Genomic DNA, 23,243 nt, shown 5'->3' on the forward strand with positions numbered 1-23,243 from the left:
CCCCCACACACACCACCCCCACCCCACCCCACCCCACACACCACCCCCCACCCCCACCCCCCACCCCCCACACACACCACCCCCTCCACACACCGCCCCCCCCCCCACACACACCACCCCCCCACCCCTCCACCCCCCCCCCCCCCCCCCCAAAAAAAACATGCCTACCGTCCCATTCAACGAAATATAATTATATACTTTTTCCAGTGTCCGCCCCTTCCCCGAAAATTCTACCCCCGCCCCCGAAAATTTCAAGTACCCCCACCCCTCTCTGGGGAGGAAAAAGTCTAAACTAAAACCACCCCACCCCCCACACACACCACCCCCCACCCCCCACACACACCACCCCCCCACCCCCCCCCACCCCCCCCCCCCCAAAAAAAAACATGTCTACCGTCCCATTCAACGAAATATAATTATATACTTTTTCCAGTGTCCGCCCCCTCCCCGAGGGGGGGGGGGGCTCAGACGTTCTTACGCGGGGGGTGGGGCTTCGCCCCTACCCGAAGAATTGTATGCAAGAAACTCTTCACGCAAACCATTAAGATTAGACAACATTTCCTTTTTATTCAATGTTAACGCGAAAATCAATGACGTCATATAACTTTGAGCACTCTCTGGGTTTGAGATTATTTTCTACTCTGTGCGCTAAATGTGTCGACGTCATATTTCGTTTTTCGAATTACTGTGCATGTTTTTAAATTGCTTGTGTTTTCTCTAGAGCGTTCTTGTCAGACAGAGCGTTCTTGTCAGATACACAGACAGCGAAACTATTAGTATTAATTAGATACACAGACAGCGAAACTATTAGTTTTGGCAATGGCTTTTTTTTATTTCAATGTTTACTCTAGAATTAATGACGAAATTTTAATGTGTATAGTTTTCCGGCTATAATACCTTAGGCTGCATATTTTGTTTCGTTTTGAAAACTATGAGGTAGAAATTTAGATTATGTATGATTGTAGTGGGGTTCCCCTGACTCTGAATCTAAAAAATGGCTGCTAGGCTAGCCTAAAGTGAAGTAAAAGAGCTTGGTTACCTCTGATGAAAACATTGCTAATCTTAATTAATAATACTGAAAAACAGGTAGAATCTGGAGTCTAGAAAATCTAGACATTATTTGTAGGTAATCTATCGTTTTAAGTTTTAGGTACGTAAAATCGCCCGCGACTTGTAATGTGAAAAACAGGTGACTCCTTAAATTTTAATAATTATTTCACATTTTGATGAAGTTTTATGTTTTTTAAAATACAAAAATGTTTCCTTGTTTCATTTATGTACCTGTTTTAAAACAATTGAATTAAAACTTCAGCAACAAATGAAGACTAGCAATGTTTCCAACAGATGCATCCATGCTCATTTTCTATAGCAGCCATCTTGTTTAAGTTTTATTTTTATAAACTTACGAGCCGACCCACGGCGTATCATACGCCGGTATTTAGTTGTTTTATTTTCTACTTTTCAGTAATTCATAATTTGTGAATTCGACAGTACCACTGCTGTCACTGAAAATATTAGCTTTAAAACACTATCAGTAAGTCGTTAAGGACGATACCCCCCCAACCCCTAACCCCACCCCCCCCCCCTCCCAGTGAAAGCAGCCTCCTAAGTTTAAAATCGTTTCAAACTAAATTATCTGCCCCTAATAGCCGTCACTAAACCCAGCTCAACGATTGTAAACATTTAGCGTGAACCACAGTTCACCAGGCTTCCTAGTCCTAGAGAGGAAGAGAGGGGACTGCAAGGCGCGCTTACAGCTTGTTTTCTAACATCTCCAAGAAGAGAATTATATATATATAGATAGCGCGAGATTCAGGGGGAAGCCACTCTATTTTACAAATGGCTTCTGTTTATATAACAAATCTTGCTCGCATACACTGCTGTTTAAAGTTAATTTCTGGCCTATATTGATATATTTAGCCATTGATTTTGGTTTATTATTCATTTATCTATAGTATTTGACACAAACATATCACAATTACGTACCCAAAGCGATAGATTACCTATTTCTAATGTTTTTAAAAATGTTGATGTTGTATTCAGTGATTCACAATGTATTCAATTTCAAATCTATCGTTTTATCTTAGGCTTTTAGGTATGTAAAATCGTCCGTGGCTAGTAATGTACGAAAAAGTTACCTCATTGTCAAGGCTTTAATAGAAATATGTTGTGATATATTTATGTCAAATATTATAGATAAATCAATAATAAACCTAAATCAATGGCTAAATATATCAATGTAGGCCAGAAATTAACTTTAAACAGTAGACGCGGGCGATTTTACGTACCTATAACGATAGATTACCAAAATAGGGCCTATTAAATATCAATTATAATTAAATAAAATGTGTTGATCTATCAACTAGAGATCAAAACTAATGTCAGACGCAATATTTTTGGCGATATTGAACAAGGTGGTATTCAAAGTCAAGACAATGAGAGAAGCTGTTTAACCATCAAAACATTTTGGTTGTGGTAAAATTTGGAACATCATATTCATTGTGAAACATCTGGATGGTGGAATTCGGCTGCAATTAAATTTTCTCAGGGATCATCACATTTTACGCATACCCAGCCTACTTCACCACAAACCATAATTTTTTATAGATAATTTTTGCTCTTCTTTCTTTGAAAGTAAAGTTTAATCTCAATTTAAAAGCAGTAATGTAACACATACCATGGGTTACCAGTCAGGAGGGATAATTAATTTGTAATTTATTTGGTTGCGGCCCTTATAATTAATTTGTAATTTATTTTGTTGCGGCCCTGATGTTATTTTTTTATGCTCTTCTGTGAGCAATATTCCCCGTGTTCCCATTTCATGTGACATCTGGAACTCAGGGTAGTTGTGCGCGTGTCCGCTGCATTCAAACCCCAGGCTGCGGATGACAAGGACCGTTCAGTTGCTTAACTTGGTTATGTAGACCTAATCAATATATTGTACATTATATTATTGGTTTTTTATCATACTAGTGCCACATGTTGCGGACTATAAATGTGAAGTATTTTATTTAATTTCTTGTTTTGTATTATTCCCACTAGTGCTGCATGTTGCGGACTAGTTGGGTTAAGTATTTATAATTATAATACTTGTTGGCGGTATTGTTTACTGGCCTTAATCTGTTTTATGACACACGTTAGCCTACACGTGGTAGTGTATTCAGATATGTAACCTATTATTTGTTTACATTTGTTTTAGGACTATATACCATATGGATTTATTGTACATGGATTTGATATTTGATGTTAATGAATTTGCTGTATACGGATTTGCCATAAATGCAATAAAGCCAGGATCTATCAGCAAAAGCATCATTGATCATTTTTGTGTTATCTCTCAGGGTCAGCCCTTAAAACACTACACCTGAGTGTGTGGTATCACACCACATCCCTACTGAGGCAGTTTTACAATAATTTCACTCTAAGCCTATACTGAAAAACAAACATTTTCACAAGGTTTATTGTTGAGCGTTACAAGATTAGATTGAATACTTGTTCATTTTTCTTAGAAGTTGAAAGACGGTTGAATATAAGTTAACAAGTTCTGAGAATAGGGCATATTAGATCTGCTACAAAATTGTAATATGCAGCTGGCTAAATCTGATCAGTTGTGAACATAACCATACTTAACAATATATTTTAAAATAATATTGTACATCTGATACACATTAAAATACTTTCTTGAAATGTTTCTTTTTTCGTTTAAATCTATAAATTATAAGGCAGTTTCCAAAAAAATTATTTGGGGCACATAAAACACATGCCTATGTCTAGTGAGAGATTGTGGTTGAAAAAAAAATGCTTCTTACTGTTTGTCAGCGCAATAATTTCAATACATTTTTAACTTAGCATTATTTTAAAGAATAGTAATTAATTAAAAATTTATTTCGCTAAATCTTAACACATTTTTGAACACTTATGCAAAATTAAGAAATACAGCTAAGTTTCAGCACATATTTTTTTGTTTTCAGATTTAAGTAATTGTGGTACAATGTGTTCACAACATTCTAGTGGATTTGCAAAAACAAATTCTGGTAACTTTTGCTTCCAACATTGTTGATACTAGGCGACATTTATATTTTCAGAATTGTTTTTACTAACCATACAATCTTTTCATGATTTTGAATGCCCAACTTCTATAAAAGAAGTGACTTATCTTGTTCCTATGTACTTAATTTGTTCAATATGTACTATGATACAAATAATCAGCTTATCTCATTACATCCTACATCAATTGTTGGAAAGTACCTTGCACATTAATTAGGCTTGTTTGCCATACTGTATCGCTACAAGGCAAAGAAAGCTTTAATGGAAGCCAAAAAAATGGTTGCAACAAAAAAAATGCTGTACCAATCTCTCCTTTAAAGCCGCCTTTTTAAAAGTATGCAATGGATGCAACCAAAGAACATTGTATTTTGGTGATTTTTAGCATCTATACATGGTTTTGGTTTAGAGAAAAAGACAACACTATCAACCTAGCACCTGTTGTATTTCTCCCTCAACAGGTCATTTATTTAGAGTGTATATAATGTCTTCAAATTTCTTTACAGAGACCAGCCAAGGTGTTGTAGATCCACAGTATTTTTCTTTAAAAAAGAGAAAAGAGAGTTTTTCTCAATTGAATCAGCAAATACCTGCTGAAGTAATTGAAAGTCTTACTTCAAATTTGTTTTACCTAGAAGGTAGGTTATAAAAATGATTTGTTTAAAGATAAGTAGTATATTGTCACACTGTAAAATGGAATTAAGCTTCCTTATTAAAAATTAATTGTCAATTTTTTTTGTATTTTATGTCAATACACACAAAACATACTGCTTCGTTAGTTACAACGCTCTGCTGTTCAAAGTGTGGCCGAAGAACTAGGATAGTTTACAATATTAAAAAAACCATACAGTGTTGTCTAGGGGAAGGTAAGCTGTGTTTAATTAGTAATTAGTTAATCTTTTCATTTCTAAACCACTACTCACACAGCCTTAACTTAAAGGTGAAACTATCAGAAAGTTTGTTTTATTTGTTCATAATATTACAAGAAAACATCTTATGTAACTATTTAAATATAAACATTTTAACAATTAAAAACATCTATCAGTAACTTTTTATATCTAATTGAAAAGAATGCACCCTTTTCTCTTTTATTGTGATATAGTTATATTATTTCTTTATTCATAAACCTTCAATGTTATTTAAACGTTTTCAGCTACCTATTTGATTCATCAAAGTTTAACAAAATTGGGCAGTACTTCTCCACAAGAGTCAACACCATTGACATCGGAAGATGGAGTTAATGAACATAATACTGTTACTTCACTTGATTCAGCTGAACCTACGAGTGGTAAATTTAAAATAGCTTTAAAAAACCGTAATGATAATATGTTAGCTGCATTGGAAAAAAAAAATCTTGTCACAAAAGACAACACTACCAATTATTTTTAAATTCAAGTTTTTGTATTTATTTGTGATTAATAAACAAATCCTATCACAACCAAACAGTGCAGCTCAAAGCAAGAAGTGAAAAAATTAACACCTTATTAAAATCTCTAACTTAAGATTACTTATACTGTTATCCACATTTCTTTTTTTGTTGTTGGGATATTAATAACTCACATATTTTTATAATTAGTCTTGCTTTTTTGATCAATTAAATTCAAGTTATAGATATTTAAATTGTTAAATTACTAAATCATGCACAAATCTTTAGCTTCAAAAAGGTAAAATAAAAAACCTTTCTACAAAATTTAAACTACTTCATATTAAGACTTTAAATGATTACTAAGCTTAAAATTATACAAAATTTAATATTATTATTATTTAGTATTATTGTATTTTAGATGAAGACACAATTCAATCACAGCCGAGTGAGATGGACTTCTTTCATCAGATACTGCCTACATCACGCTTATCTTCTGAAAATTCTATTTTACAAAATACAAGTGTTCTAAACAGTGGAGAATTTCATGCCACCCTATCAGCTGCGCCAGGACCTTATGGCAGGTTGTCAAATAATATGGATAATGCCATAATTCCAGAGCATGTAGACCCAATAGAAGAACTATTTTCACCCCTCTTATATTGTGCATTTACTAATTGTAAGTCAAAACATTGTGAACATAAATTTTTGGTTTTGTTAATTTAATTTTTATTAATATTAAAAGAAATTTTTAATGGCTCACTATGCTATTAAAAGCACTTTTTGTCCAAAGTTGTTGTGCGTTGTAGAAATATCTCTATACAAGACTGTTTTTTTTTTCTAGAAATACATGAACTTTGTGTTTTTGTTTGTATTTTTCTTTATCCAGCGCAGTTCTGTTTTGTTTCTTTAATTTGTTCAAGTACACAGTATTAACACAGTACAAATGTTTCTTGACCACACCTTTGTTTAAAAGCAGGTAATCCTTTGTCTGCATTGGATGCTGCGGGAAACAACAGACAGGATTATTCGCCGATAGTTGGTCAGGCTTCTTTTGGTAATTAATATTTTCGCTATATTGTAAAATTAAGTATTAGTAGGAAGTTAATTCAACTGTAGTAATTTTGAAACAATTTAAAAACATTGATTTCTTATATCAATTCCCATTCATGATTAATCTCTATTTACAAAATATCATGTTTATGTGCTATTTTTAACTAAGTATGCTTATTAGTTACCCAAACAAAACTGCTATTATCTAATATGCAAAATTTAAATGGCATTGGTCAATGTTATTTCTAACTAAATCCCAGTAACTATTTGTATAAAATTGTTTTTCCATAATTGATGTAAGTGCAGGGGAAAGGTTTTGTATTTTATTTGCTTATTAAAAAAATGTAAAAACATTGTTAGAATTATGTTGGGTGTGGGTTTAGAAAAGCAATACATGTCTTATTGTTGCTTTTATAAATTGTGTTAAATTCTTACACAGTATATGTTATAGCCAATTTACTTTAAACAGGGTTAATAATTAAATTTTTTGTCATGTGGTTTATGTTTGTACTTTTTCTTTGATCAAAACTTTTATTTTAAAAAACAGATACTGATTATATTGCTTTGATGGATCCTGTGATAAGCAGATGGCATAGGCATTCAGCTTCTGGTAAATAGCTTTATTTTGTTACATTTTTGTTCAGTAAACCTTCCTCAAATTAACAAACTTTCTGTGTTATTGTAATAATGTTTTCAATTACAAGGACATTCAGGTATATTTTGAAAACATATTTAAATATTGGTGCACTTTTAGGTATGGGTTATAAAATAATTTAAAAAATACTTAACATACTAGTTCTAATCTAACTTGCTTCTTAAGCTAACAGCATAGTTTTGAGATTTGACAAGTTACCCAATGAACCCAAATTTTATCTAGCACTTGGACACTTCTCATTCAGTTTGGCTGCTATGTATATGCTAGGAGACATTCAATTGTAATCAAAGTCTGGTGTGGTATTCCATCAGCAGTTTAATGATGCTTATGTATGACTCTACTATCATGAGCACCTGGAGAATTTTTCCAGTGTAGGCTGAGAGTTTTTTCAAGCTTAATCTCATCTATGGTATAATTTGCCACACTTTTTAGTGTTGTATTTAAAAATACTGTGCATTGTCAGTAAGCCCTAGTTGTAAACCTAAACAAGTAAAAACCAAACTTTATTTTGTGCGCTTTGGATACCAAATAAAACCCAAATGATCTTGGTTTTTTTTACCAAATATTGTTTTAAGTAAAACACATCAGTGTTAAAAAACAAAATAAAAATATGGTTTTACTAAAACCACAAAGTATTCTTCAAATACTCTAACTCTAACAATCTGAAGTACAACTGAAAAGTACCATTCTAGACTTGATTTAATATAGCCATATCAGGAACAGTTGTATACATCTATTTATGTACTGTGTACTGCTCTTTTATGCAGGTCATAATCCTTATAATGAAGCTGTTTCTCATAATGCACGCATCATTGAACTTCCAGTTGGCCTTCAAACAAATGAAAACACAGATCTTAATTTTGAATGTGTTAACGTGAGAGAACCTCCAGAATCTGATGGTGACTAAATTAAAATATAATTTTATTGTAATATTTTTTTTATTTTAAGATAATAATAAGTAGTAAAAGTCTACTATTTCAACATGATTTTGTATAGACATCATTAGCTCCAAGAGATTCTCATTTTTAGATGAAGATCAACCAAGAAATAATTCAAATCTAATGTGATAAGGACAGTCAGGATGACTAGTATTGGCAATTTTTTTCTCGTTGTCAAAAGTTATGAAAATTCATTGCAGCTATTAACACTTTTATGTCAAAAAAATTTAACTTTTGAATGATATAATAAAACCTATTTTTGTATATTATGTAAATGTGTATAAAGAATTCAAATTCATGAAATGCACAACATCTTAGATTGCAATTATCTATGCATTTTGCAAATCATAACTAATAAATTATATAATTCTCATGGTACTGTTACTGTTACCTATGTTGTCTGCTGGTTTAAAAAAAACATTCCTTTATGTTTTGGTGCAGAGTACTCTAATTCAGTTAATGTTAACATAAGGCAACAATTGTGAGATTCCAGTAAGTAAATAATTGTAAAATTTTACTTGCTCTTCCAAATGTTTTGATTAACTGTCTCTACGTTTAGAAAAACCAGTATTCATGTAGCTTTCTTTCATTGTGGTTATTACATTTACTCTTTGTGTATTAATAAATATCAAATAGAAGAATAATTTGCATTAGTGATGGTATTTAAGGCACTATGATAGGTAATATAATGCTGTGAAAGGTAAAAATGTTTTTAGAAAAGATTGTTTAGTAAGAATGAAATGAATTGTCTGCATTCTTCTATGTGATATCTATACTTTACAAGAAAGCAATTTTTACTTCAAGTTTTACTGGCCATATTTTCGGTCTTCCTTTTACAACTCACTGCCTACCTGTTTACAGATATTTTGTTGTACTGGCTGTGTTATTTGAACCAGTGTCTTTCTATGTAATCTATAAAGGCCACAAATGTACAGTGTGAATGTTTTTTTTTGTATTTGGCCCATTTTTAATCATGTTATTTTTTATAATAAACTTATTTGACCGGTGAACCAGTCTTGGTACATGATTTAAATTGTCAGCTATGTATGTGTCCTAGCAATTTTCTATTTTCTACACAAGTTATCATCTTGTTTTATACTGCCGAAGGTCGTTGAGATCACTTTGTAACTAAGGAAACTGGATTAACTTGGCAGTTTTGTGCTGTATGAAAATCATCTTGTATAACTATTGTGAACATTAACTTATATATTGGCATTGTAAATAGATTTGTTTATTTAGTGTCCTAATGCATGCTTTCACAAACAATTTATAAACAGTAGTCTCTCATAATAACTGGGTGGGCTTAGAGATGTCCTACAGACTGGAGCCAGGGATCTGAACATGAGATTTTCAGGCTTGCAGTCGTAAGCTCTATTACTCGACCATGCAGTCACTTAACACTAGTCTTTACAAAAGGTTAATTATTAATGTTAACTGAGGGGTTGGTGTGATCGAGTCAGCAAAGCTGATAGTTGCTAAACCGAAAAGTCTTGAGTTCGAAGCCTCTGGCAGATAAGGCTCAACATCTGGGGACAGCCACTCTTCTAGGAGAGACAACTGCAAAATCAAAAATACTGCTGCCTTGTAGTTTGTTATTGGTTGGGCAAAGACTATGGAACCAAATCCAAAAAGAAAAGCAGGCTGAAATTGGGGTCAACAAGTTGATATGTATACTTAATTGTGTTGAAGGCAATCCCAACACTAAAATCAAGAAAGTAGAAGAAAGAATGTTAGCTGCAAAAAATATAATAATCTACCTTAGATTTAGATGATAAATTAGAGTATTAAAATCTTCATTTAAAAACACTTTTAGCCTATACTTTCTTGGGTGGTGCTTAAAAATGGTCAGATTTTAGTAATAGACTACACTACCTGACTCACACATACACGCTTGGTTTAATCATAAAAACCTTTATAACATCAAGCTTGAGACCTACTGGTATTATTAGTAAAAAAAAAAAGCATTAGTTGCAAAATGTTTTTGAAAAGACTGCAAAAATGAACATTTTTTTTAACTATGTGTAGCACAGAAAATGTTCGTTTTTTCTCTTCTTTTTTTTTTTAGTGTTCTTAAATGACTTAAACTTAAAAGCTTCATGTCATTCAGTAAAAATTCCTAATACAATTTTTCAACCATTGCACATATTTTCTGTGATGTTATTGTAAATAATTTAAGAATGCTACTGTTGAATAATCACGAAAAATTAAGGCTCAGCTATATAAAAAAAAAAAGAACCCATAGGCCTACATGGCTGTACTTTATACAGAGGCGTAGCTACCCTTCCCGGCGCCCGGGGACACACTTTCAATTTGGCGCCCCCCCCCCCCTCACCCCCCGGAACAAACTTTCAATTTGACGCCCCCCCCCATATATTTGTTATATTTATAATGCAAAACTGCAGCTAAAATGAGCTTTTAGTTTTTTTCCAACCGATTTTGGCGCCCCCTAGGGTCGGCGCCCGGGGACATATGTACCCCCTGCCCCCCCCCCCCCTTCTGACTTTATATGTAATCCGTGATCAAATAAAGTTCAATGCCCTTTTGATTTTTCTGACCATGTGCCCCAGTAAAGGGGGTGGGGGTATTTATAACATGTATTATATATTTCTTCAAAGTAAAAAAAACAACAAAAACATGATCCAACTATTTATTTTGTGGATCTAAGATCTTATCCCCTCCCCACACACACATATTTATCCCCATATCTACTACTATGGGATATCCCCCCCCCCCCCCACACACACACCAACTTCATTTAGAATGCATATGCCTACATATCATTATCCTAATTCACTTCTCTATTAATCTCCATATTGAGCTCATTATCTATCCTTATCATATCATTTAACCTATCTATTTCCAAAATGACTTGGGTGGTAGCTTATGAGGGGATAACGATCATAACTTCCAGTCGTGGTTGTTTTTTTTTGGCGAGGGTTAGTGCACAGATGGGGGGGAGGGGGGGGCAATACAGGGCAGAAGAAATTCCCTACTCCCTTTTAGTCTTCCGTGTGAAGGGATTTGTTAATTAAAGACGTCATGAGAAGGGGGAGTAACGTTCGTCCTCTTTTTATGGACAACCCTGTATTGGAGCTCTATGAATTTATATTTAAGCTAGACTATTTTTAGTGAAAAGGGCAAAGGGGTCGGACTCAATTCCGTGCGTTCCGTCAAGACTTGTTTATTAAATAAATATTGTTTAATAGATAGCCAATTCAATTTGTCGAATCATCGGCTCACTAAATACATGACCCTCATCCGCTATTCTATGCCCCAACTATTCCTCAAGTCTTGTCTCCTATGTGATTCTGTACTCATTGCGTCATTGTCACAATACACACATACTGTTCAAACAAATAAAATAATAGCAAAAACTCTCGAACCATATCGTCTACGCTTTGACAAATTTAAATCACTAAACTAACGTTAATATCTAATATATAAAGCTCAATTCTGTATGTAACATGTAATAAGTTTGTCGTGGACATACTTTGATGGATTTAAGTGTTAGATTATTATCGTGCTCATAGTCTAAATTTATGAGTTAAAAAAATTACTATTGAAAGTGTTGGGAAATAATTTTCATTTCTCAAACTGATAGTAATAATTTTCGGCATGTTCATTAAACACAATTTTAAAAAAATATCATCTTTTACAAAAATTCTAATTATGTCTGAAAATTATTTATATTTAGTCCTTTAGCGCTTACTTCCCTTTGATAAATTAGGAAAACACAATTACTTCCCTTTATAAAACATTGCATTAGTGGAAAAGAATTTACTTTTTATTACTTTGTTTTGGTGTTGGGAAAAAAATAATTACATAATTAGCGGGGATTGATCAAGTGCAAATGTTGTAGGTATTTTACGGTTAAGCTTGGAGTATTATAATTGTTCATTAAATTGAAACAGGCGCATCCGCCTACGCCCCACCAGGGTTCAATTTGGCACTCTGGGCTATCCTGTGAGCGCTATGGTGCATAATTTCGCTTTAAACAGTGCGATAGAGTATGGATAAGAAAGGTTACTATAGTCTTTAAGTGAATCGAATCCGGGCGTCCTCTGGCGCTCAGACAGGGTGCTATTTGGGGCCTCGGGCCTCCCGTGTTCGGTTTGGCGTCTACGTTCGTTTAAGTGAGTGCAAAAGACTATGAATAAGTTGGGGTACTATAGTCGTTTATTAAGCTGAAACAGGCGATTCCGCCCCGGGCTAGACTGTGAGCACTTTGCGTTTATGTTCGCGTTAGTGTTTTCTTTGTGTTTAGGTTGGGTTTGCGTTAGTGGTTGCGTTTTGATTTGGTTCGTTTTTGTTCTTTCTTTTTTCGTTTTCGTTTTTTCCTTTGGGTTTGTATTTGTGTTTGTGGTTGGTTTTGCGTTTGGATTTGGTTTGTTTTCGTTTGCTTTTTCATTTGTTTTTTTCTTTGGGTTTGTGTTTGTGGTTGGTTTTGCGTTTGGATTTGGTTTGTTTTCGTTTGCTTTTTCGTTTTTTTCTCTTTGTGTTCGTATTGGTATTTGTGGTTGTGGTTGGGTTTGTTGTTAGGTTTTTGTTTTCGTTTGCTTTTTTTTTTTTTTCTTTGTGTTTGTATTGGTGTTTGTGGTTGTGGTTGGGTTTGTTGCTAGGTTTTTGTTTTCGTTTGTATTTGCAATTGTGTTAGCGTTATGTTTGCGTTTTGTTGTTTAGGTTTTGGTTGGTTGTGGTTTGGGTGGGCAATGCCGGGTTTATGATGATTAATAAACACACAGGTAATGGTCTTTAACAGAAAGGTTTTTCACAGAAGCCAGAGCAGGGCCTGGCCGGGACGGCTAGTACTTAATAAATTGGGGTTTATAAAACAAAGGGGTAGGGCCTATGGGTATAAGCCTAGTATAAGGGAAACGTGGGGCTAAAAGTATAAATAACAAATTTTGTCTATTTGCTTGTCTTGGCCCCTTTAGGGTTTATCAATACTAAAAAAAGACCACGGTGCAACGAGTACATCCATACAACAAACAAAACGAACTCAATCTTACATTTTCTATTTTTAATTTAAAAAGTGCTCAGGTCAAGTTTTTATGACATTTTGCACTTTGTCGTGGTAGGTCGACACTGGGCATGATTATTCACTTTACCTAAGTGTTACTTGACTAAAATCCTAGTCACATATAAATAAGACCAGACGTTGTTGTTACTGTGGTTCCAACATTAAGTTTTACAAGTTCCAAAGTATGTTCAGTCCACTTAAGCTGCTGAAGCATGGGAACTGAATTAAAAAAGTAGAACGCCTCTTCAGAGGATTTGACAGAAGATTCTTCATCATCTTATTTATTCTCACAAGTAAAAAGGGAAGGGCGAACCCCGAATCAAGTGATAATGAGGGCTGGCATAAATTATACGATTTAAGGGGAAAAAACACATGGTGATGGCTAGGTTATGTCTTGTAAATGACCAAAAATAGACTCCCACACCGAGATAGACTCCCCTTGCTAAGCCTCTGTTGACTGGTGCCATGTCAGTCCAGCTGCTTGGCATTCGAAGAGCTGATCACTTAAAGTGTGGTCTGCTTGTACTCAACGCAATTATAAATACAGCTGTAAGAATATGCTGGACATAGTCAAAGGTCCTGCCACAAGCAAGGCTAGCGTTGAAATGAAGTAGGCTATTTCAGCGGGTGGGTGGGGGCACACTTAACTAACATAAAACCTGGCACCCCGTAAAATGAAGTCACACATCAGCCTACAAAACGCATTACGTTTGTTTTATAAATCGATTACAGCATAAAATGTGCATTATTCTTTTATCATAATACATGACATGTATGAGCACAATCTTTTTAAAATAGGACGGAAAAATAATTTTGCAAATAAAAACACGCGATGTTAAATAATAAATACGAAAAGACTTCATGTAGGAAGGTTATTTCTCCGTGGAGGTTGTAGCGAACATTGATTAAGTATGTACTTTATAAATTATACAATTTTTCTGATTCGTGCGAGGGAGTGAGAGGGGGCGGGGGGGGGGGGGGGGGGAAGGGAGGGGAAACGGGTGCTGCAGAGAAAGGCCTGGAAAAAAACCTGATTGTAGCATAGCTGTAGAATGATTTTTTTACTGTAACTGACTGTAGCATAGCTACTTTTAAATGTACACCCTATGCCAGTTAAAAATAATTCAATATAGATCTAGAGATCTAGCAAGCTTTGTTTAAGTAAAACAAGCTATAAAAAAGCTAAAACAAATGCCTGAATTAGCAACCTATGATGATTATTGAATAAAAGTATTTAGATCTATACTTACTCGTACTGTACCAGTAATAAAATAAATAATGAAGCATAACAAACCAACAAATAACTGGTCACTTTAGCTAAATATAGAATTCACAACAAACACACGTTGTTTACAGTTTTAGTTAGTCATTTTATTTTGTGGGCTCAACTCATGAACAGAACTAAAATTTTGCTTACTTTGTCGTAATGACCACGTTAATTTGTTTTAAACAATTAGCTGTAAAGCCGCAATAATAATAAAAGAGTCTCATTTGTTCTATTATCGCACAAATCTGTTATAAATATAAATTTTATAATAATAAATGCCTAAATTTGACGAGGTCACGCACGAGAAAAGTGCTAAGTTAGGTAAGTGAACACATCAGTCAGTGCTGTGTTATTAATAAATAAATAATATTAGGCCTATTAACTTATTATTACTGTTATTTCCATGTTTAGCCAGTTTAGGTATTTCTTCAGAGGGTGTATGTGGTGGGAGCACATCCACACCCTCGCACGGACAACACAGGTGACAGAGAAAATGTTAAAATTTTAAAATCAAATAGATTCTAGATCTAGATCTAGATCTGCAACATGCATATTTTCTACTATGCTCATCTTACTTGCATACATGCACAACCCCAATAGTACCAACACTTACACCAAACAAAATATAGCCTTCCATAATCAATTGTTGCAATTTCACAACATTATATATAGGCATATAATATATCTTTTTCAGTTCGTTTTTCCAATGGGACATTAAATAATGATGACAAACGTCATTTAATATTAAAGCAATATTCATGCACTGGAGCTGCAAAAACTCGTGTTACACAACCAAACAAGCATATAGTTGTAGGTCAATTTTTATTACTTTTAATTATACTAATTTTTAATTAGCCCATATATTGTTTAAATATCTATTAGGCCCTATAATTTAAAGCTCAAAGGTTTTTACTGAGTCTTCGATGTTTGATGTAAAATTTATTTTAAACATCTTTTATTGTCGCTAGATTATATGTTAATATTTTACTTTTAATTATAAAGAAAATGAAAGTAAAAGTAAAATTAGTTGTTATTAAACCAGGTGTGCTATTCATTCAATTTCTATTGAGGTGACTGCTTTGTTACTCATTAATTAAATTAAATTGTAATTAAAATAGCTTTTTTTCCTTATTCATTTTAGACTGCTGAAATTAATAGCAGAGTTTATGTTGGCAGAGATTATGGAGATACTAATAGATACCCAACTGAAGTTTGCGAGTGAGTTTCTTTCTTTCTGTGTTTTTTTAAAAATGGAAGAATGATTTTATTAATAGCCTATTATTTTTCTATGATATTAAATATATAGGGCCTAGAGAAAACAATTAAAAAATGGGTTGTGTTTAAAATTCTAAACTTATGTCAACATCAGTGAATACATCTGACATTATTTGAAGTGCTAATTTTTAGGACTATATATTCTACATCCTACCTGTTTTTGGACATAGATTTCTTTTTAAAAAATTGACACATTATTTTGGATTAATGTTTAACTATTTTGATTTAATAAAAAAGTCTTTTAACTTTGTATGATTATATTTGTTACCAGCTATTATCTTGGTGTTCACAACAAGAAAACTGGAAAAGTGAAAGTGATGCCAGCTCAATTGATTCAGCTTGACCCAATAGTTGAAGGTTAGTTAAGCTTTTTATCTATTGTAAACTAAATGTGTATACATATTTTGTGTATAATTTAATTTGGTACTCAGACCTTAAAAATATATAGAACATATCTATAGTAAACTAAATGGTTATAAATATTTTGTGTATAATTTAATTTGGTACTCAGACCTTAAAAATATATAGAACATATCTATAGTAAACTAAATGTGTATAAATATTTTGTGTATAATTTAATTTGGCTTATATAGAACTGAAAACCTTGAGCTGTGAGTGAAAAAATTTAATAAACACAGCTTAATGAAATGTTGATAAAAAAGATTTATAAAATCACTTTCTTTTCTTCTAGACAAACAAGCTGCAGATGAAGTGGATATGTCACAAAAAAATTACAGACAAAAGGTTATACTTTTTAAAAATTTGTGTATACATCATTTTATCATAATGCAGTTGTGTTTTTCTTATGGGATGGTGTGGTCGGATGGTAGAGCTTACTCCTGCTAACCCGAAAGTCTCATTCAAATCCTGAGTACGTGGCCAAAGAATGTTCCTGAGTCTCATGGGTACCTCACTAGCATTTTAGGAAGTAGAAGAGGTGAGGCATAGTGATGACCACACTATGCCTTCAAATGTTATGGTCACTGAAACAGGTGAACTTTACTTCACCTCACCTGTCATGTTCGAAGGGTACTTTAATTCTATTTTACTGAGGTTGATTTAATATTTGTAAACTTCATTGTTAACAATCTTAATAAACGTCAATGTTAACAATCTTAACAGTTGGATGCGCTAACAAAAGAGTTTGGCTCCGGCCGTAGCCAAAGGGCTGTCAATAAACGTGAGAGGAACCAGCTGGATGACGAGATGGTATTGAAAACCACAGACTCTGTTGTAAGCAATGCTAAAGTTGAGGTGGAAAACAAACCTGAAAGTGGTAATGCAGCATTTTAATTAGTAGTTATATATTTATTTTATAAAACAAGAATCTGTAATAAAGAATATAAATACTGTAAGGTTTGTTCATAAGCAGAATCCCCCCTCCAACTCAGTGAGAGCTGAGAAATAGAGAAACATAAAACCACTAACTCAACTGCTGTGATACTTTATCCATAACGCTTCTGAGTATACAACATCCTTTCTACATTTTAATTTCCAAAATAAAATACACATTAAGATCAAGTATGTCCTCTTTTGTCCTTTGTCTCTTTTTATACAGCATTGTTATGAGATCTGTAAATATATCTCATTCATACATGTGTGTAATCCCATGGTGAAATGGCAAATTGCTTTCAGAGGCCCCAGTGTCAGAGGTTTCTTCCATCCCACCGTACAACAAAGATGCTACATCACCAGAACAAGTGTACAATATGGATGACAGTAAGTCTGAACCAACAAACTAAACATGTTTCTCACATATTAGTGTATGTTGGGTCTCACATAGTTAGATGAATGCTCTCATATCTTAGATGCCTGAACACACATGGAGCCCCATGTATTAGATTGCCAGCTGCATTAGTGATGTTCCATACAATATTTAAAATTAAAACATTATTTTAAAATACTCTATTTTCAAATTAACTTTTATAGTAGTATTTTTATGTATTTTTATTAAATGTACATTTAGGTCTTGATTTTTTAATTTGATTTGATTTTTTTTTTTGCTTTTTTAATTGTTTTTTCCCCTTTATAGTATCTACATGCCATATATTAATATTTGGTCCTTTTTCTCTTCACAGTTATTCCCCCTCCAGTTCTTTCATCCTTGACTTATTATTCTCAAGTTTTTGTTCAGTCTACCAGGGATGACTTGAGTAAATGGCACAGTGAGAACAAGTAAGAGAGTTTGTGTGTATGACATCACCTATTTTGAACATTTTCAAAAAGTGGAGTTAGAACAGTCTGGTTCTAGGGAAGCAAAGTATCAGGGACAGTAAAACAAAAATTTAAACTTAAAGTAAAAACAGTCTTCAATTGTTATTGGATTTAAGATTTAATTATCTCACAGACAATTATTTTTCATTTATTTAAACTAAGTTCATTTTTCCATGTTCTAGAACATTCATAAAGTCATAACCATTGCTACATTTTAGTTCAATTTTTTTTTTGGTCTACTTTGAGCCTCATCAATTGTATTTTGATAGGAAACTAGTATCAGGATGTTCTTTTTTGTTTAAAAATAACAATCAATTCAATTCAGTTGGCTATGTTAAGAAGTGATGGCTTTGTAGCTGATGAGTTTGTAGTTTTGTTTAATTGGGTTGATTTATTTAGGTTGTCTTAAAACAAAATTCATTAAAAGTATTGCAAATTTCTGATCAACATATTAAAAAAAACCCTTTTAAACATGTATTAGAAATCTACGAGCAAGGCAAACTGCAAAGTTTCTTGCTGTGTCTACTAATTATTTATTGCACATTTGGTTACTAAAATTATAAAAATATAACCTTTGGTCATCACTGAAATAATTTTTTTTAAACTTCCTAAAACAGGTATTAATATTACCCTATGCTAATATTAAGGGAGGGTGGGATTAAATGATCAGCCTACATAAGTATTTGCATTTTGTTAGATAAGTCAAACCTTATCATAAGGTATATCAAAGGTGGGGGCATTGGGTTCGTTCATAAATGATGTCACACTCGTAAGGGGGAGGGGGTCCGTAATTTTGTCATGAGGGGGAGGGGTTCAGATGGTGTGACATCACACTTTTGCATTATCCAAAAGCTATGTTAGAAAACGAATTTTAGCCGTTATTTTGCGTTTTAGAATATTGTTTCAATAAAGTGTAATAGGAATTGATTAAAATACTCTATGTTGACAGAGGTCAGACAAGATTTTTAAAAAAGATATCGTAGTTTAAGAAAAATTCGACTGCAATTTTTAGGGGGGGGGGGGTGGTAGGCTGAGGTGTGACGTCATTTTAGAGGGCGGGGTCTGGCTTTTGTGACGATATGTGACCGAGGGGAGGTGGGAGGTAAAAATCGTCAAAAAAGCGTGACATCATTTATGAATGACCCCCATTGGTGTTGATTGGGAAAACAGGGTTTAAGGTTTTTGTTGTGGCTGTTAATAGTTAAAGCCTTGAATAGCTACAGTAAGTCAACCCTGTATTTTAATACAGTGACAATCTTATTAGGATCTGCATATAGTGGGCTTATTATTCAATAACAAGACATAGAGGTTAGCAAAATATTCGTTACTTAACAGTTGGCTGACTACACACTTTAACTCAAGCTAGGAAGTTCTCAAAAATTAAATACAGTAATGTTATAAAAGCTGGCTGGGAGGGGGGGGGGGGAGTTCTACAATAGCACATTATGGGGTAGGCCTAGAGATGGGACTAACATTGTAAACTAATTTTGTTGTAAGCACAATCCTTTAAAGATTAATTTTTATTTGACGCTTGTTACAAAGAAAATAAATCCATTTTAAAGGAATGTAAATTGAACATAATATGAATCAAATGTCTCAAAAAATAATGAAATAATAGTCCATTTTATTTTGAAATTCCGCGCGGAATTAAGTTTCAGGGTTTCAAAAATTTCAAATTTTAGTTTCAGGATTGGTAAAAATTTGGGATTCATTTTCAGGATTCACTTAAAAAATGAGTGGCACCCCTGCCTTATGTTTCTCGTAAGGAAAAGTTACAGGCTGGTTCTTGTGTGGGGTTTACTTTGTTGACTTCAACATTTTTTTGTCACCAGGTATTTTTCAATAGTATTGCTGTTTTTGGAGAAATTATCCCTGCTAGAGAACACAAGATTGTTACAGAGCCAGTACCTTGTGTACTTGCAGTGTCTGATGCAGACATTTCTGATGAAAGGAAATGAGTTGAGATCTAAATGTTAGTAGGTTCTTGTGTTTGTGGAGTTAGCAGTAGGTTTTTGTCTGCTGTATTTTGGTGCATTAAGTTTAAAGCTCTTTGCTCCCCTAAAACATACGCATTTGATCTTGTTAGTAGGTTCTTGTGTTTGTGGAGTTAGCAGTAGGATTTTTGTCTGCTGTATTTTGGTGCATTAAGTTTAAAGTTCTTTGCTCCCCTAAAACATACGCATTTGATCTTGTTAGTAGGTTCTTGTGTTTGTGGAGTTAGCAGTAGGATTTTTGTCTGCTGTATTTTGGTGCATTAAGTTTAAAGCTCTTTGCTCCCCTAAAACATACGCATTTGATCTATGCTGCTGTTGTGTTTATAATAGTCAAGCTTAAATCCCTTAGTCTTCCCAGCTTTGTGGGGTGGTGGGGTGGGTGTGTGTGTGTGTGTGTACCAGGCTCTCATTAGGGAAAGTAAAGGAGGGTGGGCATAGAACTGACCAGATAATCCCATTACATGTCATGGTCATGACACTAAGTGAACTCTACTTCACCTGCCCTATTTGATCATCATTTCCTTAAGAGTATCTTTACTATTTATCAAATTTTTATTTGCATGACAGTTTTTGTATTATCACGTTATTTCTGGACAAAATGAATCCCTAACCTAACCTTCTGTTCTCAGTCCCTCTACCCAAGGACTGGCCAGCACCTTTAAAAACTCACATACTCACCACCTTCACTCTAGAGATCAATGAACCTGGGCGAAAATTTCAAAGGTTTGTTTCACTTTAACACCGGAATATATTTTCACGTTTTACCAGAATTTTTTTTAATTTCACCAATTTTTTTTTCACTCCCTGTGCAGCAAAACGACTCATATTTGTAACCTGTTTATTTAAAACCCATACATTTCTAATATAAATTAATGGTAATTGAATAACCTACATACTAATATTAATTTTAAGTAATAATGTTTCATCGATAATTAAATAATTATAAAGTTTTGAAGAAGAAAAAATTTAAAGAGTATCTTTTTGGGGAAAATTTTGATAAAATAATTTATGCTAAATGTTAATTTTCCGTTAGGTCTTATTCATAGAAAATGAAAGTTTCTCTGTTTCTCGTAACAAAATCAAGGATTGAAGTACATTCTTTGATTTTGGTTAATCTTATAACACTGTTACATATACATGTAGACGTGACTGCTGAATGCATTTTCTCAGTCTTTAAAAAATGCTTTTTTGTGAGTGGTATTACAAAAAAGTTTCTATTAAAGACATAATCATCCCATTGCAAAAACTACAAGAAGTAAACACATCTAAAATTGGCCATACTGCACCTAGATTTAGGATTAAAAACTTGGATTTAGTAAAACAACGAATTAAAATATTATCACAGGTTGGGAGTGTTGTTACAGATTGCCAGGCTTAAAAACTTAAACACCAGTCCAGTTTTTGTAAACACAAATCTTGACATTATAATATAAGGGTGCCTAACTAATTCTCTTCAGTATAATTAAAATATGTTTTTATTTAGTCTTAAGAGGCTGTAATTGTAATATCATAATCTATCTACTTTTTGTGTGAATAAAATGCTTGTTAACAAGGTTTTTTTATATTCGAATTTTTATCATATCTATATATATAATTCTCTTCTGGGATCAGTTAGAAAACAAGCTGCAAGCGCGCCTTTGCAGTCCCCTCTCTTCCTCTCTACCACTACCACTATCACTACCACCCCCACCCCACCCCCACATGATCTGGTGAGCGGTGTTCACTCTGTTTACATTTTACAATCATAGAGACGGGTTTGGTGACGGCTATTAGGGGCAGATAATTTAGTTTGGAACGATTTTAAACTTAGAGGAGGTAACTAAGAGGAGGCTGCTTTCACGTGGGGGGGGGGGGGGGGGGGGGGGTTTAGTGTTTTTAAGCAAATATTTTCAGTGGCAGCATTGGTACTGTCGAATTCACAAATTATGAATTACTGAAAAGTAGAAAATAAAACAACTAAATAGCGGCGTATGATACGCAGCGGGTCGGCTCGTTATTAATTATTTTCATTATGTAGGTGTGTGCCATCACTAATTACTTGTTTTAATTATACAGGTGTGTGCCATCAAGAATGAAGGATCTACTCTTGTCCCACATCATAGTTGTAGCCCTCACACTCTTCAAGTTCAACTTATCGCTGGATTCACTGCTCAAAGACCTCAGTATCTCACAAAGAAGGTTAGACATCTTTTTTTTTTTTACAATTGTTTTACCTTTATTCCTAGTCAATTCAGGGTGGAATCTTTCTTTCACTCATTTTAACATCTGGACTGAATCTTTAACCACAGTGCCATATTCTAAACATTTTCGTATAATTAGATATTAAATTAATGTTTAGAAATTCAGGATTGTTATTTAAAAGAAAACCAGAACATTTAATGATTTCACATCCAACTCAGGTAGTGGAATGCACCACCTGATTTGGAAATGTTAATTTAGCTGCTAGTCTTTTGGCGGAGGTCAAGAGACACACCTGACTTGTGATAGGATTTTGTCAGTTCGGACCATTTAACAATTAATAAGGGTTTGTTAAATACGCATATGAAACTGGCGATGTACAGTACGTCTAAAATGGTTCCACTGGGCTGACGTACTAGCGTAACTTGCGCCGGTTATTCCTTTATTACCGATAGACAGCTTCAATATTAAAGCATAATTTGATTAACTTTATTTAGAGATTCAGCACTTAAGTATTATCATTTCGTAACTGTCCATGGAGCATGTTTTTTTTTTTTTACAAATATCATTGAATCTCCTCAGTGAAATTCATGCAAGCTGTTGACTCGTGCAGTTGTCTAGCAGGCCTGAATATTATATGTTCCTGTTTATCTAAAAATAACATTCAGCTTGTTGTGTTTCCTGTTTGTTCCAGACTGGCTCTGCACATGCGCAGTTTAGGTTGCACTGTGAAGAAGACAAAGGGTCTGAATGAGAGCTATGTGGCTGTGTTGACTGTTCCTCTCAAGTTCCCTGAGATCAGAGCCAAGGCAGATAAGAAAAGAATTTTTTAGTGTAGGATGGTGAAGGAAGCAGACAAAGCTCTTATTGTATTTAGACTCTTAGATTTGTAATGACACAATGTTGTTTTGTTGAGATGCTTTGTGAAATGTATACAGCCTGTGTTTTGACTGGGCTTAAAACAAATAAATATTGGATCTTAGCTGGTCTGTTTGTTAACATTGATTTTTTTTGTTGTCATGATTTTGGGTTTGTGGCAGCCAATGTTCTTGTTAAGAGGAAAAAGTTGAAGTGCAACGTGTTTATCATATGCATTGTGTTCTAAAAGTATGAGTATGTAATTTACAAAATGGCTCTATGGCAGGTTCATAACTACCGCGCAGCCACACAGATGGAACAAGTGATAGGTGGGTGATTGACATGTCAACAATGAATACCCTGCTCTTTAAAATAAATGTAGGT

General features: G+C 33.8%; 2 protein-coding genes across 3 annotated transcripts; both read left to right on the forward strand.

Annotated features, from left to right (window-relative positions):
• The first annotated feature begins 3,969 nt into the window (after positions 1-3,969).
• LOC131928412 (uncharacterized) lies at positions 3,970-8,217 on the forward strand. 2 transcript variants are annotated; one of them, XM_059284443.1, is made up of 8 exons: positions 3,970-4,034; positions 4,551-4,682; positions 4,824-4,910; positions 5,198-5,332; positions 5,829-6,086; positions 6,384-6,464; positions 7,008-7,070; positions 7,883-8,217. In XM_059284443.1, exons 1-8 carry the CDS (start codon positions 3,992-3,994, stop codon positions 8,020-8,022), a joined length of 939 nt encoding a protein of 312 aa, XP_059140426.1. In that variant the 5' UTR covers positions 3,970-3,991; the 3' UTR covers positions 8,023-8,217. The 2 variants fall into 2 exon arrangements, with proteins under 2 accessions (XP_059140426.1, XP_059140427.1); XM_059284444.1 differs by having other exon boundaries at positions 6,387-6,464.
• A 6,169-nt stretch (positions 8,218-14,386) lies between these two features.
• Positions 14,387-22,978, forward strand: LOC131928401 (DNA-directed RNA polymerase I subunit RPA49). The gene is made up of 12 exons (XM_059284425.1): positions 14,387-14,661; positions 15,035-15,150; positions 15,482-15,558; positions 15,887-15,972; positions 16,307-16,359; positions 16,738-16,891; positions 17,251-17,334; positions 17,694-17,790; positions 19,662-19,801; positions 20,453-20,546; positions 21,879-22,001; positions 22,696-22,978. Exons 1-12 carry the CDS (start codon positions 14,616-14,618, stop codon positions 22,832-22,834), a joined length of 1,209 nt encoding a protein of 402 aa, XP_059140408.1. The 5' UTR covers positions 14,387-14,615; the 3' UTR covers positions 22,835-22,978.
• Positions 22,979-23,243: the final 265 nt, after the last annotated feature.

Source organism: Physella acuta, unplaced genomic scaffold (genome assembly GCF_028476545.2).
Source record: "Physella acuta isolate Inbredline_101_S28 unplaced genomic scaffold, ASM2847654v3 ptg001498l, whole genome shotgun sequence".
NCBI lineage: Eukaryota > Metazoa > Mollusca > Gastropoda > Physidae > Physella > Physella acuta.

Bases quoted from the DNA above. Each gene is read 5' to 3' on its own strand.
- LOC131928412 (XM_059284443.1), top strand. From the start codon at position 3,992: ATGTGTTCACAACATTCTAGTGGATTTGCAAAAACAAATTCTG. The intron at 4,911-5,197 runs GTAAGCTGTGTT...AAACGTTTTCAG, and splicing joins ACAGTGTTGTCTAGGGGAAG to CTACCTATTTGATTCATCAA. The intron at 5,333-5,828 runs GTAAATTTAAAA...ATTGTATTTTAG, and splicing joins TTCAGCTGAACCTACGAGTG to ATGAAGACACAATTCAATCA.
- LOC131928401 (XM_059284425.1), top strand. From the start codon at position 14,616: ATGCCTAAATTTGACGAGGTCACGCACGAGAAAAGTGCTAAGTTAG. The intron at 20,547-21,878 runs GTTTGTTTCACT...TTAATTATACAG, and splicing joins CCTGGGCGAAAATTTCAAAG to GTGTGTGCCATCAAGAATGA. The intron at 22,002-22,695 runs GTTAGACATCTT...TGTTTGTTCCAG, and splicing joins CTCAGTATCTCACAAAGAAG to ACTGGCTCTGCACATGCGCA.